Source organism: Vicia villosa, linkage group LG1 (genome assembly GCF_029867415.1).
Source record: "Vicia villosa cultivar HV-30 ecotype Madison, WI linkage group LG1, Vvil1.0, whole genome shotgun sequence".
Taxonomy (NCBI): Eukaryota; Viridiplantae; Streptophyta; class Magnoliopsida; order Fabales; family Fabaceae; genus Vicia; species Vicia villosa.
In genome coordinates, this window is record NC_081180.1 from 115,515,055 (window position 1) to 115,539,905 (window position 24,851).

Here is a 24,851-nt window from a genome sequence, read left to right on the forward strand (position 1 = left end):
ATATCGTTGTGTTCTTTACTTTTCCGTATTTTACCGCTTTCATCACTATTATCAAGAAAAGAAAAGAACTATTCAAAAACCTTCAAACACTTAACCAAAAATAAGTACAAGCATTCTCATAAAACCGCATAAATTTTCAAAGTCCTAATTCACCCCCCTCTTAGGCGCACTCTTAAACTTACAGATAGGGCCTTCTGCCAAGTTTCTCAAATGGAGTATTTCTGGAGTTGGTGGAAACACGTTAGACAATCTTTGCTTGAACCATAAGGGAAATTGAGCATGAATGACGCCGGATGTTGACTGTACAGCGGTACTATGAAAATAGGCATTGTTAAATTCCCTACAAAATATACACCATAAGTTTAATAAGTTTGGTATACAGACATTGTCAACAAAGGTAAAAAAATTTGGGTAAACTTACTCAAGGTATTGTTTAACTTCAACGCAGTTGATCAAGACATGGACATGTGCGGATTGCATTTCTTTCTGGGTCAATCAATGCACACTCTTCTTTCCAGAAGGTCGACTTGGAAGACCGAATACTGATAAGGTGAATTGACTCCTCTGGTTGACATTTACCGGATTCCGTATGGTTCTAGGAGTTAACATCAAGTGATTGAAATAATGACTGCAAAAATGTGATGTTTCTCGATGCAGGTAATGTGCACATATAGAGCATTCAACTCTTGCTTTATTCTTCACTGATCGCTTTGAATCACCCATGAACCTTTCAAACGGATACATCCACCTATATTGAACTGGTCCACCAAGAAAAGCTTCATATGCAAGATACACAGGTAAATGTTCCATGGAATGATTGTAATGTTTTGGTCCAACTTCATGATGTCTTCCACTTTTAAAGCTGACGCACAAATATCTCTAAAAAACTGACTAATTTCAGTTAGTGGATCAAGAACATGTTTGGGTAGCGAGCCAAATGCAATTGGTAACAATTGTTCCATAAAAATGTGACAATCGTGACTTTTCATTCCATGCAACTTCCCAGTGTTAGGGTCAGCACACCTTGATAAATTCGATGAATACCCATCGGGCATTCTCAAATCTTTTAGCCATCGACAAACAGCTTTACCTTCTTGGGAAGTCAGAGTGAAACAAGCCTTGGGTTTTAATAACTTTCCATTCGGTAGAGGCTTCAACTCCAACTCTCTTCTGTTACACCATTTTTCCATGTTGTCTGGCCTTCTCATTATCTTTTGTTTTGCCTTTCACATCCATCACTGTGTTAAATACATTATCAAAAAAATTCTTCTCAATATGCATAACATCTAGATTATGGCGCAACAAGTTATCTTTCCAATACGGGAGGTCCCAAAATATACTTCTTTTTATCCAATTGTGCGTGACTCCGTATCCTTCAATTCGGCATGCTTTGCCAGTATCTGTAAATTTCGGTAGTTCACTAACTTGTTCCCATATAACCCATGGTGGCAATCGAGGTAGAGGCAAATCTTTCACTCGTACATCTTTTTTAAAGTTTGTCATGTTTCTTCTATAGGAGTGATTTCGTGGTAGGAATCTGCGGTGACAGTCAAACCACGAGCTTTTCCCACCTTTATCCAATGTGAACCCTTTGTTGTTTCTCATGCAATGCGGACAACCCATTTTGCCATGCTTACCCCAACCAGACAACATGCCATATGCTGGAAAGTCGTTGATGGTCCACATCAAAGAAGCTCGCATTGTAAAGTTTTCTTTACGTGGTACATCATAAGTCCATTCTCCAATCCACAATCTCTTCAAATCATCAATTAAAGGTTGTAAATACACATCAATTCCTGCTTTTGGACTCGAAGGTACTGGAATGACGCACGTCAAAAACATGTATGGTTTTGTCATGCACATCTCAGGAGGGAGGTTGTAAGGGGTTACAATAACTGGCCAACAAGAATACATACTTCCCGACGCTTGAACATAAGGAGTAAAACCATCTGAGCATAATCCAAGCATGACATTTCTAGGTTCTGCGGTAAAATCAGGATGTATTCGATCAAAATGCTTCCATGCCTCGCCGTCAGATGGATGTCGCATGGTGCCTGGACTTGTTTTATTTGTGTGATGCCATGTCATTTAACTTGCACTGTGCATTAAAGCAAACATTCTTTTTAACCTTGGTATTATCGGAAGATAAAACATGGACTTTACTGCTACACGGTCTTGATTAGTGTTAACGGCTCTACTGGGAATTTTATATCTTGGACTCATACAAAACTTACATTCCTCCAACAACCCATCTTGAGTACCAAACTCATTGTCGTAAAACAACATACAACCATTAATGCAACAATCAATCTTTCTTACTCTTAAGCCCAACTTCGACACCAACTTCTTTGCTTCATAAAATGTTGTAGGCAAGTTGTCTTTCATTGCAGTTGAGTCGAACATCATTTTTATGACGAATTCCAAACACTGATCAGGAACATTCCAATTTGACTTGGCGACCAACAATCTCACACACATTGATAACTTTGAGTCAGATGATCCATCAAACAACGACGTATTCATCTCATTCAACAACTGATAAAATTTCTGCGCTTCCTCATTCGGAAACTCTTCCCCACCAAAATCTTCAGGTTCATCATAGGTCACGTTCACACCAAAAGCATCCTCAACCATGTCACCAATCAGATTAAAGTTTTCCTCATATTCCATAGGCGGCCGACTAATTGAAGCATGAGAGTTGCTAGTCTCTGGTACGTTACTAGGCAGTTCTTCACCGTTAAACGTCAAAACCCAATAATTTGCAATGAAACCCCTTCTATGAAAATGAGATGTTATTTCTTGTGGGTCACTAATTATTGATCTACATTCACATTTAAGACAGGAACACATAACTCCTCCTTCGCTTCGACATAATTCCTGAGCAAACGCCCAACTGATAAATCCTTCAACTCCAACTATAAAATTGGGTTTAAGTCCCATTCTTCCTGGAAATGTTCTATCGTACATCCAACTACGATAATACCGATAATATTTCATACTGCATATTTATACAATCATTGTCATTTTGAGTTAATAATATTAATCAACTTAATATTATTCTTAGACGTATACTAGTTAATATTTACTATTCTTAAAAATATTATTTAATAACAATACTACTAATTTTTTTAACTACACATGTTATATTGAACATATGTTAACCATAAAGTTACTATTTTATTAACTACACATTTTAAACTACACATATTGAAAATATTATTTAATAAAAATACTACTATTAAATATTTACTATTATTAAAAATATGTAATATATATTTATATGTACCATATAAATATATATTACATATTAAAAAGTACTACTCATATAACACCATAGTTCATAAAGATAATAAATATAATTTTTTATTAAATATATAATATATTCTATTTACAAAAAGTAAATTTATAATATTTTATATTTAATTTTTAAATATTAATAATATTTTGTAAACATAACTTCTACATTCATTAAGATTAATATGTATATTATTTTTAATAATAATTTCTATTTTTAAAAACAATAATATATATTACATATAAAACATATTCTATTAGAATTTTTTTAATAAAACTATTTTTATCAAATATATACAAAAATGATGTATTTTTAATTATAGTTTGTTTATATTTCTATTTTTCAAAAAAAATAACTTATTTTATATAAACATAAAAAATTCATAACTTATATGTATAAAAATATTCTCTTTTTAATATTTTATTTTCATAATTCATAATATAAAAATATTATCTTTTTATTATAAACATAAAAAATTTAATTTCTATATATGCAAAAATTATTTTTAAAATATATAAATATAATATATATTCTGTTTTTTTTAAATATAGTATAATATTACTCATTATAATAAATAATATATTTAATAAAAATTAAAAATTAAAACTTTATAATATATATAACTATTATATTAGTTTTGAATATATTAAGTTTGTTTAAGTTATAATAATCTATTTTTTAAAGTGAGAACTTTATAATATATATCCATATTATATTCTTAAAAATGAAAACTTTATAATATATATAACTATTATATTAATATTTATAATAATCTATTTTATATATTGTAAAATATTAAATAAAAAATTCGTTAAATCTATTTCAACAAACATAGATTTCAACAAACATATCAAATAAATCTATTTCAACATACAAAAATAATCTATTTCAACAAACATACAAAAATATCAACAAACATACAAAAATAATCTATTTCAACAAACATACCTAATAAATCTATTAAAAAATATACCTAATAAATCTAATAAAAAACTTATCTCTTTAAAATCTATACAAAAATAACCTAATAAATCTATTTAAAATATACTACAATAGAAAAAAATAACTTACCTCTTCTTCAATCTACTCCTCCTTCTTCAATCTACTACCTTCTTCAATCTACTAAATCTATACAAAAAAAATCAAAAATTAAAAACAAAATATAGAATGAAATTATAAGAAAATAAACAAAATATCAAATGTAACTTTAACTACCTTTGATATAAAAAAAATATTTGCGATTGAATTGATCTTGGGAGAGAAGGGTTGGATTTTAGGAGGGGATTTTGGTAGAGTTGCTTCTGCTGGGTTTCGTTTTACAGAGAAAAGGAAAATGAGTTCGTGAATGGTGGTGGAGGGAAGTGAATTGGGTAGATAAATACACAATGTAGCGACGTGCCAATCACATCGCTATTTGCCACGTGAGATACACGTCGCAACATGGCAACGATAACATTTATTAATGCCTCTGCCTGCAAGCCACTATGTCACTTCAGTGGAACGTTGTAAAAGTTGCGACGTGTTTCTAACGTCACAACCAAATTTTACAAAAATTTGAATATTCCCCCATTTGAACGTTATGGCTTTTAATGAATTAATTTATAGATTTAATGTAGCGACGTGTACCCCACGTCGCAACCTTTTTTCACATTACCCCAGGCCTGACTTCTGATTACTTTATAGCTATAAAGTGATTTAATATTAAAATACACCTTGCGAAGTTAATGTCACGTCGCAACAAGCAATTTGGAGCCACGTGATTTCCACGTCGCTAATATATGTCGCTGGGGAGGAGTTTTCTTGTAGTGGTTATAACATTGTCTTCAATCAAAAGTCCTGCAAAGTTATTAGTCTAAAGGATGGCTCTATCCTATTTATAGGCAAGAGAAAGAACAGAATTTACAAGATTGATCTTCAAGATCTTAAAAATCAGAAGGTTACTTGCCTTATGTCTGTTAGTGAAGAGTAGTGGGTCTGGCACAGAAGATTAGGTCATGCTAGTTTGAGAAAGATTTCTCAGATCAACAAACTTAATCTGGTCAGAGGACTCCCTAATCTGAAATATAAATCAGATGCTCTTTGCGAAGCATGTCAGAAAGGGAAGTTTTCAAAACCTGCATTCAAGTCTAAGAATGTTGTCTCTTCCTCTAGGCCGCTAGAACTTCTGCACATTGATCTGTTTGGCCCAGTCAAAACAGCATCTATTAGAGGGAAGAAATATGGATTAGTCATCGTAGACGACTATAGCAGATGGACGTGGGTAAAGTTCTTGAAACACAAGGATGAGTCTCATACTGTGTTCTTTGACTTCTGCACTCAGATTCAATCTGAGAAGGAATGCAAAATCATAAAGGTCAGAGGTGATCATGGTGGCGAATTTGAGAACGGATTCTATGAGATTTATTTCAAAGAAAATGGTATTGCCCATGATTTCTCTTGCCCTAGAACTCCACAACAAAATGGAGTTGTAGAGCGAAAGAATAGGACTCTACAAGAAGTGGCCAGAACCATGATCAATGAAACAAATATGGCTAAGCATTTCTGGGCAGAAGCAATTAATACTGCATGTTATATTTAGAATAGAATCTCTATAAGACCTATTCTAAATAAGACTCCTTATGAATTGTGGAAGAACAGAAAGCCCAACATTTCTTATTTCCATCCATTTGGATGTGTATGCTATATTCTGAACACTAAAGATCATCTGCATAAGTTTGATTCTAAAGCTCAGAAGTGTTTTCTACTTGGATATTCTGAATGCTCAAAAGGCTACAGAGTATACAATACTGAAACTCTTGTAGTGGAAGAATCAATCAATATCAGGTTTGATGATAAGCTTGGTCTTGAAAAGCCAAAGCAGTTTGAGAATATTTAAGTGTTCGATACGCGACACTAATTTAATATCCAAAATATTAACTCAATTTTTTTCAATTATATTGTAAACTTTTGAAATCGGTAGAAAATGTTATATTATTTTAAATTATTTTATTTTAAGTTCTAGAATAAAAAAATACTTTTGTTAGCTCATGCTTGATTTCCTCATTCATATAACAATATTTTCTATTGTTTTGGTAATGAGTTGTTTAATGTGCTTAGTCAAGGGCTTACTTCATTTAATTTATTGGTTTCACTTAATTTGACTTTGTGTTTGATTCCTATAATTATGTTATAAATGGTACATTCATAAAACTTATTTTGCACGTGTTTGGTCATACTACATTCATTGAATTCTACTATGCTGATTTCATTCCTTAAATTCTCACTCTCCCATATGAATATTCTCCACTTTATCATTGAATTGAGCTATAGTTACATAAAATGGATGTAACTTTTGAAGTGCAAAGGGGAAGAGCATTCTCAATTGAAATAGGTTTCTTCGACACTGTTTTGTTAATGAAAGAAAAAGTTCAAAAGTATCAAGGAATTCCAATCTCCAGACAAACTCTAATTTTCAATGGCCAGATTCTTCAAGACAACGACGACATTTGGAAGTGCGCAATTTTTCAAAACTCGCGCATTCAACTTATGATTATCGCCGCAGATACATGTCATCAGAAACTACCAAGAGATCAAGATACCAAATTTCAGTTCAATGTCAAAACTCCTTCGTCCAAATCTCAAATTCCTATCGAAATTGACAAAAACGATATTGTTTTAAAGCTTAAAGAAACAATTAGCGACATTGATCAAAATACTGTCCCATTGAGCAAAGTCGTGTTGCATTCAATCGGAACCGAATTGCATGATAATCAGTTCTTACGCGATTGTGATGTTTCAAAGAAGAACAAAATTGAGGTGAGTTTTAAGCTAATGGTTTTGCCTAAAAGTGGAACAGAGAAAGTAGTTGTTGAAATGAATGCTTCCAGTAATGTTGGAGAATTATGAAAAGAGCTTCATAAATTGAATCAAAGGCTTCAATTTCATCTTCCACCAGAAGGTTACTTTTTTATTTATAAACAGAATGTTATGGATGATGATAAGTCTTTTCGAAGGCACAATGTTTGTCAAGGCGATACTGTTGAAATCTGCAATGGTAGTGTCACTGGTGGATCATGAAAAATGTTTTGACCTTAACTTTCTTGATCTTATTTTAGCTTAATTAGTGTATTTTAATAATTTATTAATTGATTAATAAATTTTGTTTTCTTTATTGATGTTGTAATGGATATTTGTTAGTGGGAATGATTACATTGTTCTGAAAAATAAATTATACATACATTCATGAACTTTATAACTATTTTTTTATGCTTGTTTTTCTTCTAATTATAATAATGTTTTAGCAAAATAGGGCTAAATATTGAATTAAAAAATTGACGGTCCAATAACAATTGAGGATAACATGACTCATTATATAATTCAACAAATGCAAATGTAAAGGACATGTGAGTTGAAGAAAGAAAATAAAATTTTATAACATGGCACATTAAATAAAGGACATGTGAGTTGGAGAAAAAAAATTTAACAAATGCAAATGTAAAATTTTAAATATAAATGTAAAATATGAAATAATTTACTTAACTGTAAATTGAACAGTAATCATATAAATTTAAGTGTATTTAATAATTTTACGGGAGAAAAAATTTAAAAATAAAAATTTTGTCTCACAAATTAAGATAATGATTGATTAAATTAAAATATATATTATGTTGATAATGACCCGTGAAATAAATAAAAAAGTTATCTAGTGAAAAATAAGTATCAATTTTGTGAAATATTAATTTATTATATTTGAGAAAAGGTCGTGGATTTAAAAACCAAATCAAGTGAAATTGAAAACACAACAATGCAACTTAAAGATCAATTTGACTACACATAATTGCAATCCCTGCATCTACCGGACCGTGAGCTGAAGAAAAATTAGTGAAAACTTGATGATGTTGCTTCAACTAAGTTAATATCCAAAGAACTTGTTCTTTTAATATGAAACAGTTGGGGTATGAATGAATGTCAACATCAGGATATGAATTATTTTTCACAGCAGGGAGCAAAAGCTGATGATGATGATTTTTTCGTAGCAAGAAACAACTACAATAGCTAGGCATTATAATATTACACAATTACAACAAAAGTTTGGTTTTCCTGTACAACAATAGCTAGACTGTATAGTATTAAACAACTACAACAAAAGTTAGGCTACACTGTCTGTACCGGTTAGTAGTTGAGACAGTTAGGCTCTATGTTCAATATGATACAGTTCATGAAATATTCATAATGACAGACATTTATATATAGTGCATCCAAACATATAGTAGAATTAAGTTATGCTTATGCTTGACAAGCATATAATAGAGTTAAGTTATTATGGTTAGAGTTAAAGTGTTTACCTAGTTACAAATAGTGTTGGCAGCAAATGGTTAAAAGCCATGTCGATGCCATATATTAAAAAAAAATTAATTCAAACTTCCAGCATGCATGAATAGCCTTATCAACACATATCTTTTGATATGCAAAAATAAATAACAATAATCTATTAGAGATTTATTTTCTAAACTACACTTGGTGCAGCAAAATAATTTTATTTAATATTATATCCTGTTTTCTCCTTAACAACCCAGAGGTCAACCACTCTAATATGCATCTTCCTGTTTACGGTGATTTCCGGTAAACAACCGCTAGTCCTCCAAACTATAAATATACTTTGGTTACTTGCAGGATCGACTAGATTGATCCTAGGACATAGTCAAATAGTTGTCTCTCGAGATAATTTGGTTCATGTTTGCTGGTCTTTTGCTTCGAAACTTGGTTATAGTATGAACATGTAAATAACTTGCGAAATAAACTAACAAAGAATGTACACAACTGAAACATAAACTGGTTATAAATGTAAGTAAAAACTTTGACGAAAAGATAAAGGAATGTAACTTTCAGAAACGTAAAGTACAGAAATGTAAAGTGCAATAATGTAAAGACTTATCGAAAAGAAAACTAGAATTGAAGGAAAAATTGGGCGAAAAGTAAAAGAAACTTAAAGACACTTTGATTCTGTAAATAGAGATACAAACATATTAAAAGTGTGGTGTCATACGTACATTTCTCAGCGAACTCTTTCTCTTAACACTTGATACTTGAGTAATTTGTGAGTGATTTGTACAAAATGAACACCCTGGATCCTGATACTAAGACCCTTATTTATACTAATTCGACCCTAACGGTCCTACGCTAACGAAATGCCACGTTGCTCATATGCATGCGTTTCGAACCCCTGGGGCGCCATCTGTGCTTGTTCGGTTATACAGAATATTTCGAAATTCAAATCCTCCCGCCTGAATCCTCTTTCGATACGTGGCAACGTGATCTTTAACGAGAATGCAACGAAATACTCTAAGCTTCAGTACTCTTGTATTTCGAAAAACGCTTAAGTATCAAAGACAATCTATCTCGATTCAGCTTCAATTTCAATCATCTTTATCATAAATAACATCCTCGGAAATGGCTTTTAAAAAACCATTTATTCTCATGAATGGCCAGCGAAAACCATTTTATTCTTCGAACTCTAATTCTTCAAGAAACATATCCTTCAATCGAAATCTCCAGCTAACACTTCCTCACTTGGAGCCCTTTGACCAAGTTTTGAATGAGAATGAGATCCTTTGACATTGTTGTTTTTCTTAACTGAATAATGTGACAAAACAACATCAAACATGATAACACAACTTTGCAAAACAAAAACAAAATAATATAAAATAATTTAAAAATAGGACAATAACATTTATTCAGAAGCTAGGGTTTGGTATTACCTTTAGGAACAAAAGCTAATATATTAAGAATAATATTTCAACATGAAAATCCATGAAAATACTCCATTGGGTAAAAAAAATACCATAAAACAAATAGGATAAAACAGGGATATACAGAAATCTATTTGTGAAAGATTCATAAAGAAAAATGGTAAAAAACGAAAAGCACATCAACAACAAATGTGTTTCGGAAAAAAGAAAATAACCAATGAATCAAAACAGTTCAAACTAACTTGAATAACAACCACAACTACAAATGTGTTTCGAAAAAAAACAACCAATGAATCAAAATGGAAATTTTTTCTAATGATGAAACATAATAATGCTTGTGTATTTGTTAAATAGCACAAAGATTGACAAAAATGTTTGTTTAAACACTTCTTACAATCCTTCCATAGTGATGTGGTGAGTGGTAAACAAAGAAACATCCATAGAGGAAGAGTGATGTAGAAGACCATACCTGTTTCTGTAGCTAGAGCTGAGAGCAGTGGAAGAGGAGAGAGGGAGAGAGAGCTTCGGTTGAAGTGTGAGCAGTGGAAGAAAAGAGAGGGAGAGAGCTTAGGTTGGAGTATGTTGGTATGGGAGAGAAAGAGAAGAATGGTAGAAACAAAGGGTGTTATGGAGGGAAAGTAGACTAAATCAAGTTGGACCAATGTGAATGCAACACTTGTTGAAAAAGGTGAAAATTTTGTGTTGTATTTAGTTGATTACGAAAATGCCATTTTTCATTTGTAAATACAACTTGTGCAAGGGACAAATCGGTCAGTTTGATCAATGAATTAGTAAATGTTAGATAGTATAAGCCTAAGATGATATAAAAGAAAAATGTTAAAAGGTTATGTTAAAAATTGTATATTTAATTTTGTTTTGGGTCGGCCAAAAGTCCAAATGGCTAAGACCTACTTCAGTTTAAATTCACTTCACTTGACCTAAGATATAAAAATCACTTCATCAACTGCATCTAAATCTGATTTGCGAAAGAAACAAATTCCTTAAAAATTTAAAAAAGTTTTATCAATACACAATTATACTTTTAGATTTTTAAATGTGACCTCAAAGCAAAATCCAATATATAAATATGAAATTAATTGATATATTAAAAAAGTTAAATACCTTTTTCATTGTCAATCAATCACGATTAAATTATTCAAAATCTTTAACTTTTATAATATTTTCTTTGGTCTTATTTATAAAAAAATATTTTAGATACATTGAATAATTAATATATTTGAATAATATATATATATATATATATATATATATATATATATATATATATATATATATATATATATATATATATATATATATATATATATATATATCAAGTTCATTGTATATTCAACGAATTTAATATATATTTTTAAATAAGACTAGAAAGAGGAGTTACTAGCTTCAAAGTCATTTCTAAAATTAATTATAATATATCAACAATGAGATTAATTGATATGCACAGTCCAATCAATCACGATTAAATTATTCAAAATCTTTAACTTTTATAATATTTTCTTTGGTCTTATTTATAAAAAAATATTTTATATACATTGAATAATTAATATATTTGAATAATATATATATCAAGTTCATTGTATATTCAATGAATTTAATATAGATTTTTAAATAAAATTAGAAAGAGGAGTTACTAGCTTCAAAGTCATTTCTAAAATTAATTATAATATATCAACAATGAAATTAATTGATATGCAAAGTCAGAGAAAAAAATTTACACGGTCAATATATAAAAATCATTTATATGTGATACTTTTGAAGCCGTTAAAATAAAAGTCAAACTCTTATAAAAATTTAACGATTATTATTAAAATAATTTTACATTGTCGATATATAAATTAAATTCATCAAAAATATATAGAATTTAGTTAAATTTTTATATGTGTTTGTTTTTTCTTCAATTACATTTAAAATATTATATATGAGTAGTTGTGATGTATCAATGATGTAAAACTTTTTATTACAAATAATCTCAAATATGTATTTCTGTTGACCAAATATAACAATTAAACAATAAAAATATCTAACAATAAATTTAAAAAAAATTTAATACAGTAGGAGAGTATTAAGTAATGCAAGTGTGTTAATTAGATTAGCACATCCATGGATGAGAAAATAAAATAAAATAAAAATAATGATCATATATGTTGCATTTTCACTTTAATTCGTTCTTGTCCCGTATAAAACGAACCAGACACAAAACTCGATAACATTAATTTACGTGACTCAATCATTCTCTAGTGTTTTCTCTTTCTCTTTCTCTTCTTCGCCCAACAGATTACCGACCCAGAACCCTCCAATCATGGTCGAAACCAGACGCGGCTCTTCTTCCTCCAAGCGCCCGCTTTCTTCTCCTTCTCCTTCCAACGCCAAACGATCCAAGGTATCAATCAATCTCTTCTTTACTCTTATCCCAATTCTCTTGATTATCGATTACATATAGGTTTTTGAAATTCGGTTACGAAATTCGATCGATTCTTTTGTGATTGTAGGTTTCGGAGGATGCTTCATCTAATCCTTTGCCCTCGATTCCCGTCAAAGAATCTGCAACTGGTAACGAATCTGGTGAACCTGAGATACAACGCTCTGATCTACCTGAAACGGCGTCGTTGAAGATTCTTGATGATGATAACAAGAAACCTCCTTCTGTGCCAATTGAAACTGATCCCGTGGTGTCCCCTCAGTGTCCAGGTCTTAAAGACTTAATCTTTTTCAATTTTTTTTTGTTGCCTTTATCTATGCATGCATAGGTTGTTTTTGAATTTGAGATTTATGGATTTTTGTTGTTGTTGTAATCTCAGGTGAAACGGGGGAGAAAGCAAAGGCGGTGCAGCCGCTGGTTTCTTGTCGGAAGAAACGTACGGTGGCGAAACCGATTCCTAAGGCTGCTCCGTGGGGGAAGCTTATATCTCAATCTTCTCAGGTTTAGTTCCGCTTTTAGTTGAGTGTTAGTGTGGTTTTTGTTTGTTTTAGAGTTTAAGGTTTCACATTTGCGGAAGAGAGAATCCGGAGTCCAATTTGATCCTTGGATTTTGATAACAGATGGGTTTGATGGATGTATATGTTTTACCTGGTCAACAAGTTACAATCATTCATACGTGCTACTTTAAAAGTTGTTATGATTGAAGTTGAACAGTTTTTAACATACGGGAGTGATTGATTGCGGTGTAAAACCTTGTGCACTGATAGTGAATACAAATTATATCCTATATGCATCTGCATGTTGCGTTGTTAGAGTGTGTATGTAGGGTAATTACAACATGATGTTAGCCTTTAATACACTTCACTACATTGTCTGATATAGCTGATATACAGGGATATGTAATGTAGCTAAGTATTGGTCTTCTTTTATTATGGAGTTAAGTTTTGTAACTTGGACAAATTTGAATTTCTTATTGTGTATTTCCAACAAGAGAAGATATTGCTTTATGCTATATCACATAAAGTAGTAATTACTATCATATTATAGGGTGTATCGTCAACTATGTTGAAGGTCAAAGGAGATTTGTTGTTGCTTGGTGAAATCAATTTTTTTTTTGTAAATAAATTGATAGTAGACATGAATAGTATTCAGTTCACATATCCAGATATCCTTCTTAGAGTTTCTTATTTGTCAAGTTAGCTTTAGATGGGGAAAACAGCGAGCTGAATTATACTTCTGTCTTCTTATTAGCTTTAGATGGAATTAATCTTTTTGTTATTCTTGCTTGTCCAGAATCCTCACTTGTCCATTAGTGATCCAATCTTCACAGTTGGTCAAGGTCGTCAGAGTAATTTGACGCTTAAAGATCCTACAATTGGTAATGTTTTGTGCAAATTGAGCCACATAGAGGTACAAATTCCACTTTTATTCATCTTTGAAACTTAAAACAATAACGAACCATCTGCTTTACAGTTTTATAATGAATCAAGATACACAAGTCATTTCCTAAACAACAAATAAATATTTTAGATGTGTGGTGGAATTATGATTGAAAATACCAAACATTCGTTTGGTATGGTAGGTGATAAACTGTAGAATTTTTTTGTTAAGCTTCTCCATTTTTTAGCATAACTGACCACAGTTGTCATTTGAATTATGTGCAGCAGCAACATGGAGGTTCATCAGTTGCCCTACTGGAAATCACAGGGGGCAAAGGTGTTGTTCAAGTCAATGGTAAGACTTACCGAAGGAATGCCCGGCTGATTTTAAATGGAGGTGATGAGGTGATATTTGGTTCTTCGGGAAAACAGGCTTATGTATCCTTTACATAAGAGTTTATCATTTCTCTTGTTTAGTTCTTTCTTCCTGCTTTGTCTGCATGCATCTGTCGTCTGTTTTAAAAAGAAACCGCTTATTCTTGTGTTTGATGTATTGACATTATGCATTGTTGTATCTTTTCATTCTTAAATTTCTTTTATTGATATTTTACGGGTTCTTTAACATGGAATTCAGATCTTTCAACAGCTAAAAAGTAATAATGTTTCTACTGCTGGTATACCTCCTGTGAGTATTTTAGAAGCCCATAATGCTTCAATGAATGGGATGCAAGTTGAAGCTAGATCTGGAGACCCTTCGGATGTTGCAGGAGCATCAATATTGGCCTCTCTATCTAATATTCACAAAGATTTATCTCTCGTTTCTCCTCCAGCTAAAACATGCAAGAAACAGAATTCTGATATCTCATCACTACCTTCTGGCCATGGGGATAATGTTCCGGACAATGAAAAGAAAGATACCACCAAAAATAATGAATCGACTGGAGTTATTTCTTCTGGCAAAGCTGTTCCTGCATCCTCTACCACTGTTAATGAAAATCCTAGCCTTGACACCATGGATGTCGATGCCAATGCGGATACAAGTGTTGGGAAGATGTCTGCTACTAATTACGAATTGAGACCGTTATTGTGCATGCTTGCCGGCGGCTCAGGAACTGAATTTGATTTAAGTGGCATTCACAGGATATTAGAAGATCGAAAGGAATTAGGAGAACTCCTTAAAGGTGCTGATACAACAACAATATTGGCATCTACCAGGAGACAAGCATTTAAGGACAGTCTTGAACAGAGAATTCTCAATGCTGAGGATATTGATGTCTCTTTTGAGGCATTCCCGTATTATTTAAGGTGCAAAAACTTGCTTCTTGTCATTGACTTATCTTTTATTCGATTTCCTAATACTGCCCCCGGTCCTATTTATCATAAACAATTAGGTTATTCTTTTAATCCTAAAAATGACAAAAATAATGCACTTTTTTCAAGTGGGTACTTAAAAAAGAAGTTGCTTGTATGCACCTATTTTATTGTGAGCTATATTTTACTAGAAATCCATCTTTCCTATGCAAGTAGGTTTCATTTAATGAGGATTATGGGAATTTTTGAAAAAAGAAGTTAGGATTAACTCCTTGGGATTTGCTTCCTTGGTCTTTTTTTCCCATATAAGTAGAGCCGTAGCAAATAACTATATGCTACCTTAATTTATAGTACCTCTAGCACAGTCAAAGTTAGATGCACTCTACTTAGTTACAATACAACTACCTTTGTATTCCCTGTTGCTCTATTGCTTAGTTTAATGGCATGTAGTTAGTAATTATTAGTTATTGCTTTGGAATAGATAACAAATAACTTATGGCTACTTGTCTGTGATGTACTGCATATTACAGTGATACAACAAAGAATGTGTTGATTGCTTCTACATATATTCATTTGAAGTGCAATGGCTTTGGAAAATATGCTTCAGATCTCCCGTCGGTGTCCCCACGGATATTGTTATCTGGTCCTTCAGGTAATTCCATTGTTCTCGTTTATGCTTCTATTTCTCCCTTCTATAACGTAGAAGTGATAGAGCTCCATATGATTCTTGTGTAGGTTCGGAAATATATCAGGAGACTTTGTCCAAGGCACTTGCTAAGCATTTTGGTGCCAGGCTACTGATTGTGGATTCACTTTCGCTGCCTGGAGTATGTTTCTAAGATAAACTTCATTTAATAAAAGTTTTGTAAGATTGTATCTTTCTAGTTAAAATTTTTTGACTCTTCACTTGATTATCTTTTTGGTGTCACATGCTTTCTGATGTTGACATGGTTTCTTGCAAAATCATTATTATTATACACTCATAATTGTTGTTAACGTGGGTAATTTGTTTTCAGGGAGCACCATCGAAGGAAGCTGAGTCTGCAAAAGAAAGCTCAAAGCCTGAAAAGCCTTCTGTTTTGTCTAAGAGAAGTAGCCAGGCTCCTACATTACATCATAGGAAACCCACTTCTAGTGTTGATGCGGAAATTATAGGTGGATCTACATTAAGTTCACAGGCTATGCTGAAGCAAGAGGTTTCTACTGCATCATCAAAAGGCATTGCTCTTAAAAAAGGTATGTTGTTGTGTCCCAATAGTTTGACAGCTATGTGTGTATTTACTTTCTATCGTCTTGTTCTAATATTGATGCCGAATGACATTTTGAAGGCTTTAATTATATGATATATAACTTGCAGGTGATCGGGTAAAATTTGTCGGTAACTTTCCACCCACTGTCTCGTCACTGCAAAATTTTTCTTCAAGGTAATTTGTGGTATTGAAGAATTATACTACAATATTTATATGGTTTATAATTAGTAAAGGCTGATATGATCTTATGGGGTTTTTCTAGTCTTGATAAAAAGGTTATGCGTGAAAGTTTTTCAATTATGGCTTAAAGTATTGTGAATCTTCTATAAAAATAATGAATTTTAGTGGCTGAATCTTTCTTTATCATCTTTTAGAGGCTTTTTTTTGGTGTTAATCCTTCGGTTCCCAGGGAAAGGGGCTCTGGTAATCCGGAGTTTGGCCGGGACGTAAGGAAAGTTTGAAGCTAAATTGTTCCACACAGGAGGTTGGGTTTGTTTGGTCCGTCCAGGCGTTTCTCTTTTCACTTTTAATTAAGAAAACTGCCACACTATTTGTACCAGAACAGACGTTTCTCTTTTCACTTTTAATTAAAAAACTACCACACTATTTGTACAAGAAAAAGAGTTAGCACGAAGCAAAAGAATATGGTGGTAATTTTTTAAATATAAATAGTGATTAGTGAAAAGAAAATAAAAACTGGATACTATTTTTTCATAACAAACAAAGCCCATAACCCATTCTCTGATTTGCTTTGGATTAGAATTCCGTTTGTGGCTTATTTGGTGCATTGCTCATCCCTGTTTCAGTTTGTTATGCAGAGAGACAGACTAGACAACTTTGATGTTATTTATTTCTTTTTCATTGCAACATTTTTGAACTTTATTATTTGGTGGATATTTTATCAGCCCAGCTCTTGTTCTTTTCCTTTGTTTTTTCTTATGAAACATTTTCTACCATATCCTTTAGTTTAACCTTCTGTCCTTCTGCGATAACTTACGATTTCATATATTTTCAATAGTGGTAGAGGACCAAGTTATGGTTTCCGGGGCAAGGTTGTACTTGCTTTTGAAGACAACGAGTCTTCAAAAATTGGGGTCAGATTTGATAAATCAATTCCAGATGGCAATGACCTTGGAGGTCATATCGAAGATGATCATGGCTTCTTTTGTTCTGGTATTCTCTTTTTTCATTGAACTTTTGTATCCTTAGTTGCATATTAGCATATTGTGTGCTATAATTTTGGCTTGTTTAATTCGTTGATGGCTTATACTGCAGCAAGCCACTTACAAAGGATAGAGAGTTCAGGAGGGGACGACGACAAAGTTGCAATTAATGAAATCTTTGAGGTTGTTCCAGTTCTAAACATGTCCAATTTTGTCTCTACTCGTGAAGCAATATATTTAACACTCTTATCTGCTGTTGTGTACACAGGTTGCCGCTAATCAGTGTAAAACTGGTGCACTTGTTTTGTTCATTAAAGATATTGAGAAGGCAATGGTTGGGAACAATGATGTTTTGAAAAGTAAATTTGAAACCCTACCACAAAATATTGTGGTAATTGGCTCAAATACTCAGCTGGACAGTCGTAAAGAGAAGGTACCATTTATTACTGCATTAAAATGCATGCATTTGGTAGTTGTGATCATGATTATATGAAAGATTGTATTTGTGTATCTGATAACTGTCTCTTTATGCTTCCAGACCCATCCTGGGGGACTTCTGTTTACAAAGTTTGGGAGCAATCAGACAGCTCTACTTGATCTTGCTTTTCCGGTATTATAATCGTGTAGCCATTTCCACTTCTCTTCATGCCTTCATGTCTGTGTTATTTTTCACTTTTTTTTAATGTTTTTAAGACAAACTTCTGAATATTTGTAAATCTAAATTTCATTATTATATTTACATTGTAGCTTGATTGTTCTGGTTCCTTCAGGAACTAACTATTTATCTACTTCAATTTGGACTTTTTCTTTAGGATAACTTTAGTAAACTACATGATAGGAGCAAAGAAAGCTCCAAAGTAACGAAGCAACTCAACCGCCTTTTCCCAAACAAAGTGACAATACAGTTGCCTCAGGTATAAATTATAATGTTAGATTAATTTAACTCTGGTTTAATGTTTTTAATTATAATTCATATAAATGTGTTATACTTTCAAACTTGTCAGGATGAGGCTTTACTTTCGGATTGGAAGCAGCAGTTAGATCGTGATATTGAAACTATGAAAGCACATTCCAATGTTGTCATGCTTCGTTCGGTGAGTCTCTTTTGTTCCTTCTTCACTTCTATTTTTTTACGGTATTTATTCCTTTTTCACTTGTACTATTCAATGCTCCCTGTTGCTAAACTTATTTTTTATGTGTTTTCATTATCTGTGTTTGTTCTTGAATGATATAAGCTTGTGCTAGTGCGTGCCTTTGGATTATGTAGCATCTCATGCATTTGCTTTGTGAAAATTTCTCCATTGGGACTATCAACCCTTAATGTCTTTTTACACGTTTATTGGAGCTTTTTTTGTTGTCCCATCCTAGCCATCCATATTCGTTGTTTGCTTGGTGTGCACTGATATTCATTTTCGGAACAGTTTGTACTCTGTAGAGCTTCGCATGTCGTGTCTCCAGTTCTTGTTTATTCTATATTAAAATTTATTTTTGCTTTGCTATTTGCCAATCTCTTATGAGAAATTTCTAATGGTTCAGGTTCTCAAAAGAATTGGATGGGATTGTTCTGACCTTGACACTATTTGCATCAAAGATCAAACCCTGACTACTGAAAGTTAGTTTCTTTTAGCAATTATGTCAATGCATAAAATATTGAGATTTGTTGCAATAGTATTGACAATATGTTAACTATTTTTACTAGATGTGGAGAAGATCATTGGCTGGGCTATAAGTTATCATTTTATGAATTCATTTGAAACTTCTACCAAAGAAGTAAAGCGTGTGATATCTGCAGAAAGGTTTTTCTCATCATTTGTGGATATTTTCATAACATTAATCTTAATAGATTGAGCAAAAAATAAATCAACTTTCTAACTTTCCATTTTTATTTTTAACATTGTCTTACATTTCATTTGTGCAGCATTAAGTATGGGCTGGACATTCTTCAGGGTGTCCAAAATGAGAACAAGAGCGTAAAGAAGTCACTGAAGGTAATTCATGCCATTTTCCACCTTAATTTGTGGAGTGTGCATTTTGCGATACTTCCATTTGATTTCTTTACAGTAATGATTTGAATCATAGAATAATACATGTATTTGTTGAATTGTTACTCTAGGACGTGGTTACTGAGAATGAATTTGAGAAAAAGTTGCTTGGTGATGTTATTCCGCCAACTGAACTTGGAGTCACATTTGAAGATATTGGAGCTTTAGAAAATGTGAAGGACACTTTGAAGGAATTGGTCATGCTTCCTCTTAAAAGGCCTGAACTGTTTTGTAAAGGACAGCTAACTAAGGTGGAAATATTTCTTGATACTCTTAATGACTTGTGAAAACAATATTTAGTAGATGATGTAATCATGCAATGTAGCACTAGCACTTATTGTTTAATTTATTTGAATATAGCCTTGCAAGGGAATATTGCTTTTCGGCCCCCCTGGCACGGGAAAAACAATGCTCGCAAAGGCTGTAGCAACTGAAGCTGGAGCGAATTTCATAAACATTTCAATGTCCAGTATTACTTCCAAGGTATCAGCGTTGCAAATTGAAATTTCTTTATGCTGTCAGTTTCCATGTATATTTTAGCCTCATGATAAATATCTTTCGGTTGCAGTGGTTTGGTGAAGGAGAAAAATATGTCAAAGCAGTCTTCTCCCTAGCCAGCAAAATTGCTCCAAGTGTTATATTTGTTGATGAGGTTGGTATAACATGTCATATTTATATCTTTTTTAAGTTTCTTTTTCTTTGCTTTTAAGTATTTTTATTATAATTCCTTTATATTTTGAACATGAATATTCACTTCAGTCCTTCAGTCTACTTTCCACCATTTGAAGGTTGTTTTATTGTTATGTAACTAGTGATTATTGACATGACACATGACTTGTCAGCATGATATGAAAATACGTAATTTTAAGGAGGCTCAGTGTTTTAGATGATCTTCACTTGACTTGAGTTACCCTTACCTGTCTACTTTCTTCATTGTGCCTTTCAAAAGGGTAGTTCCTCATACAAATCTACAATATATCTTGTTGGAGAAATTGATTGTAACTTTGTGATCTTCAATCACAACTTTGATTGTTGCTGGTGTTAAATAACAAATGTGCATTGCCAAGGCTTATGATTTTGGAATTTGTTTTCTCAAACACTAACCAATTCAGCTGTTTTCTGCATATTTACATTTTACTCTACATTCCAAATTCATTAGTGGTCTTGGGCCTTCCAAATAGAGCACTGATGGACCATTTTATAAACATAACTTTTTTCACCTTATCGTGTCTTACCAATTCCCTTAACTATGAAAACAAAATAGATTGTGTTTTACTTGAGGGTCCAGAGTTTTCAAGCCATTTCATTTAGAGAAGAAATTAAAGATGCTACTTTCGGTGTTGGTTTGGTTTGAGAGGTTATGCATGCCAATCAAATGAGGGGAAGCAAAGTAGTGGGTATAAGATAACATGAAAGATGTGCAGAAGGCATTTGTGACATGCAGTGTGATGGGTGCAATATAAATTTTTTTTGAATTTTTGGTTTAGCATTTGCTTCAAAGGCATTTCTTTAAATTAAATGAATTTTCAATTTTGATGCCTAGAAGTCTAGAACAAGATTCATTGGCTGAAATGAAGGTGTGAATGTATCTAAATATTGTTGTTTTTCTGATAGCTACTGGCTAGTGGCTTCTATAGATTTTCTTATCAGTTTTATGTGTTTGATTTATTTGGTGGAATCTGTGGCAGGTTGATAGTATGTTAGGCAGACGTGAAAACCCTGGTGAGCATGAGGCTATGCGTAAAATGAAGAATGAGTTTATGGTAAATTGGGATGGTCTGCGTACAAAAGAAAAAGAGCGTATACTTGTTCTTGCTGCTACAAATAGGCCTTTTGATCTTGATGAGGCTGTTATTAGGAGGCTTCCACGGAGGTAAACATATTATATTTGATGGAAACTTTTTTTATTTCATGTTTTACAAGTGAGGCCTATTCTAATTCAGCCTTTTATAAAAAAAAAAAAAAATTGTAGATTGATGGTTGATTTGCCTGAAGCTCCAAATAGAGGAAAAATTCTGAGTGTCATTTTAGCGAAAGAAGATTTGGCACCCGATGTTGATTTGGAAGCAATAGCAAATATGACTGACGGATACTCTGGAAGTGACCTAAAGGTGGTTGTTTTATATATCTTTAAAGACTTTAATTTGGTTGGTTGCTAGAGGAGTGAATATGATTCAACGTAAAATATTTTCACTGTGATTGCAGAATCTGTGTGTCACGGCAGCTCACTGCCCAATAAGGGAGATCTTGGAAAAGGAAAAGAAGGTCGGTTACATGTGTGTGTGTGTATGTGTGCGTGCGCGTACGTGTATTAGTGTGTATTGATAGAATGTCTCATATAAAATTTGTTCAGTTCAGTGCTAAATAGGTTTTTGTTCGTGGTAATATGCCTACATAACAGTTCAAGGCTTGGTCTAAGCTTTTCCTCACATTGAAATGAAATGTCTTTCAGGAAAAAAGCTTAGCATTGTCAGAGAACAAACCTGAACCTGAATTGTGTAGCAGTGCCGACATTCGTCCCTTAAAGATGGAGGATTTTAGATATGCACATGAGCAGGTATATTAATTTCATTTTTCCACCTTTTTTTTTTGCTTTTGAATGTGTTGTGTTATGAGTAGAAGATACAACTTTTGGCTTTGGAGGAAAGTAAATGTAAATCCCTTTGTGAGTGTTTTTTGAGCCCTAAGGTTTTCTGATAGGAGCCTCATGCACTGTTTTACATTTTTCATCCCCATTTTGGTAGACATAATGGTATTAATGGAAGATGGTTGCGAGCCAAAACTTGACATAGAAATATGACAGAGGGTGTTGCAGCCTATGGCTGAAGATGCTTGGGATAATACAATATTTCTACTAAAGAAGATTTGGCGACGATATTGTCTCAACTTTGTCTGAGTTTCAATTTGGGGTTGGTGTTTTGGCCAAAATAATGCATTGTTCTTTGTCTTCTGTGTACAAAACTTAAAACTAAACCTAGTAAGAATGTAAACCAGAAAGTGTCTCATACACTTTCCTCCTTTTGTTTAAAACACGATAAGGTTGCATGCGAGGAAGTCTTTGTGGATTGGCTCTACGTGTGGGATACAAAATCGTACTCTTGTTTGGGGATTTGCCTCATATGTCTCGGAATTAGCTAATTGAACTTTAAACATTATGATACGTGTGTTACATAGGCAAGATATATAAGCTAATGGAAGTTTTATGTCATGAGTATTGATATGATGTTTCATTATGCAGGTGTGTGCAAGTGTGTCATCGGAGTCAACGAATATGAATGAGCTACAACAATGGAATGATCTTTATGGAGAAGGTGGATCTCGAAAAACGAGATCTTTAAGTTACTTCATGTAAAGGTTTCTGTAGAGCATTTCTTGCTTAGGCTATTATTTTTATATGACCTCAGAATGTGTAACAGGGCCAGCCAGCAGTTGATATGGAAATTCCATATTTGGCTCTTTCTGTATTGTATTATAAGATTTTCCATTTTTCTTTCTCCAACCCTCACCTTCCATATTTTTCCATACTTAGAAGAGTTTGATAATTTCACTGGGAATAAAAGCTTATTTTAGGCCCCCAGATGATCCAATATTTCATCCCTGATTCTGAATGTAAATACCTAGTTCTTTTTTACAATAAAAATAAAATTATTTCTGTTTCTGCTTATTTCATGAATTGTATGACATTTTATTTGTGATTTGTACAGTCTCTTTCTCTCTTTGCTCACAAAACATATGTTTGCTTGTCTGTATCTGCTTGAATTTTTGTTTGGAATGTAGATCTTAGTGATGATTCCGACTCAACTCTCGAGAGAATTACATGAGAGAATTAGAGTTTTCATAAGGAAGAGTTGAGAAAGATGGTTGATTCAGTCATTAGATTTTTGGTCATAAATATGGGCGTGAGTCATTACAAACTGCAGAGTAATTTAGAAATTAGAAATTGCCTTAGTTCATAAAACAAAATGAAAATACAATGTTGTAAATAACCATGTAAATACTAGAACAATTTATTCCCCTTGAAATACGTCCTTGTTCTCGTGATAAACAAAAGCACGGTCCTCTAAGAAAATCTTACTCTTGACATAAACATTTTCTAAAACATCAACATTAGCAGCAAATTACGAGTATCATAGGAGGAAAAGCGTTCTACCTGATCATAATTTTACTAATAAGAACAGTCTCTATCAACCCTCTTTCTCTTGGTGTAATGGTTTTACGATTAAATTTAAGAATAATGCTAAACGTTATGAGAGGTTTATGGTACCAATTTAGATGAATAATTTATTCCTTATATTTTTTCCATGTGCCAAAGACTTCTATTTGGTTGTTGTGCATCATCTCTCTTTCAATAACATAGTGTGAAATCCCAATTTCGAGCTTTGAATGTCTTACGGCTTGCAAACAACTCTTGTCTTTGGCAGGTTTCCACGAGGATTTTCTTGAGCATAATGGCTTATGATAGCAATGTTGTTTCCTTGTCCATCATATAAGCTTTCATTTCATCCGAACATCATTCAAATCTTTTAACTTCCTTTGCAAGTTCATCGTCATTTTGTGATGACATGTTATTTTCAAGCTTCAAATTCAAGTTTTCAATTTTATCTGCTCCATCAGCTCGTATATCACTTTTCATGTTCTGTTATCTATATATGGTGAAGAAAGCTATGAACACCAGCACCAGTTAATTAGAATTGTGAGTTTTGTTACTGTAATTACAACAGAGGTGCAAGCTTGGAAATTTGTGTTGATGAATAAGATAAGACAACTAAAAACGTTGATGAATATGCATGAGAATGGTTTAAAAATTACAGAAAATGGGTACATTTAAGTTTGGTTCAAAGTTATGTTATCGCTTCGGAGTTTACCGTAGTTAGAGATGTTCAAAGCTTGTGCAGTGATTGTTTGGAGATAGTTCTGATTCTAGAAATAAAATTGGATCATGATTGGGAAGGTGTAAGTTTATAAACATGGATTGTAGCTAATCAGTTGAGATAGTTGAGTTTGAAGATGATGATGAAGGCAAGGAAGCAAATAGAGAGAATGAGTAACTGTTGTTGTTTCTCTTCGAGTGAAGAATAAATTTGTTTAGGATGACTTACTACTCCCTTCGTTCCTTTTTAAGTGTCATTTTAACAAAAAAAAATTTCAACCAAGATACTGGATTGTTAGGGTTACTTTTTCTATCATACCCTTATTTATTTTTCTCTTTCCAAAGAAATTCATTTATACACTCTCTTTTTCCA

General features: G+C 32.7%; 1 protein-coding gene and 1 pseudogene across 2 annotated transcripts; both read left to right on the forward strand.

Annotated features, from left to right (window-relative positions):
- The first annotated feature begins 6,613 nt into the window (after positions 1 to 6,613).
- On the forward strand, positions 6,614 to 7,351 carry LOC131614963 (ubiquitin domain-containing protein 7SL RNA1-like; annotated as a pseudogene).
- A 4,864-nt stretch (positions 7,352 to 12,215) lies between these two features.
- On the forward strand, positions 12,216 to 23,272 carry LOC131643919 (uncharacterized). 2 transcript variants are annotated; one of them, XM_058914284.1, is made up of 27 exons: positions 12,216 to 12,424; positions 12,534 to 12,732; positions 12,843 to 12,964; positions 13,757 to 13,873; positions 14,128 to 14,280; positions 14,477 to 15,147; positions 15,684 to 15,805; positions 15,889 to 15,980; positions 16,170 to 16,389; positions 16,511 to 16,577; positions 17,422 to 17,576; positions 17,679 to 17,749; positions 17,835 to 17,999; positions 18,105 to 18,176; positions 18,379 to 18,480; positions 18,571 to 18,660; positions 19,103 to 19,178; positions 19,266 to 19,362; positions 19,485 to 19,554; positions 19,680 to 19,859; positions 19,969 to 20,091; positions 20,177 to 20,260; positions 21,297 to 21,481; positions 21,581 to 21,719; positions 21,814 to 21,873; positions 22,061 to 22,165; positions 22,847 to 23,272. In XM_058914284.1, the coding sequence occupies exons 1-27, from the start codon at positions 12,344 to 12,346 to the stop codon at positions 22,958 to 22,960; spliced, it is 3,732 nt and encodes a 1,243-aa protein (XP_058770267.1). In that variant the 5' UTR covers positions 12,216 to 12,343; the 3' UTR covers positions 22,961 to 23,272. The 2 variants fall into 2 exon arrangements, with proteins under 2 accessions (XP_058770267.1, XP_058770268.1); XM_058914285.1 differs by having other exon boundaries at positions 14,131 to 14,280.
- The last annotated feature ends 1,579 nt before the right edge of the window (positions 23,273 to 24,851 follow it).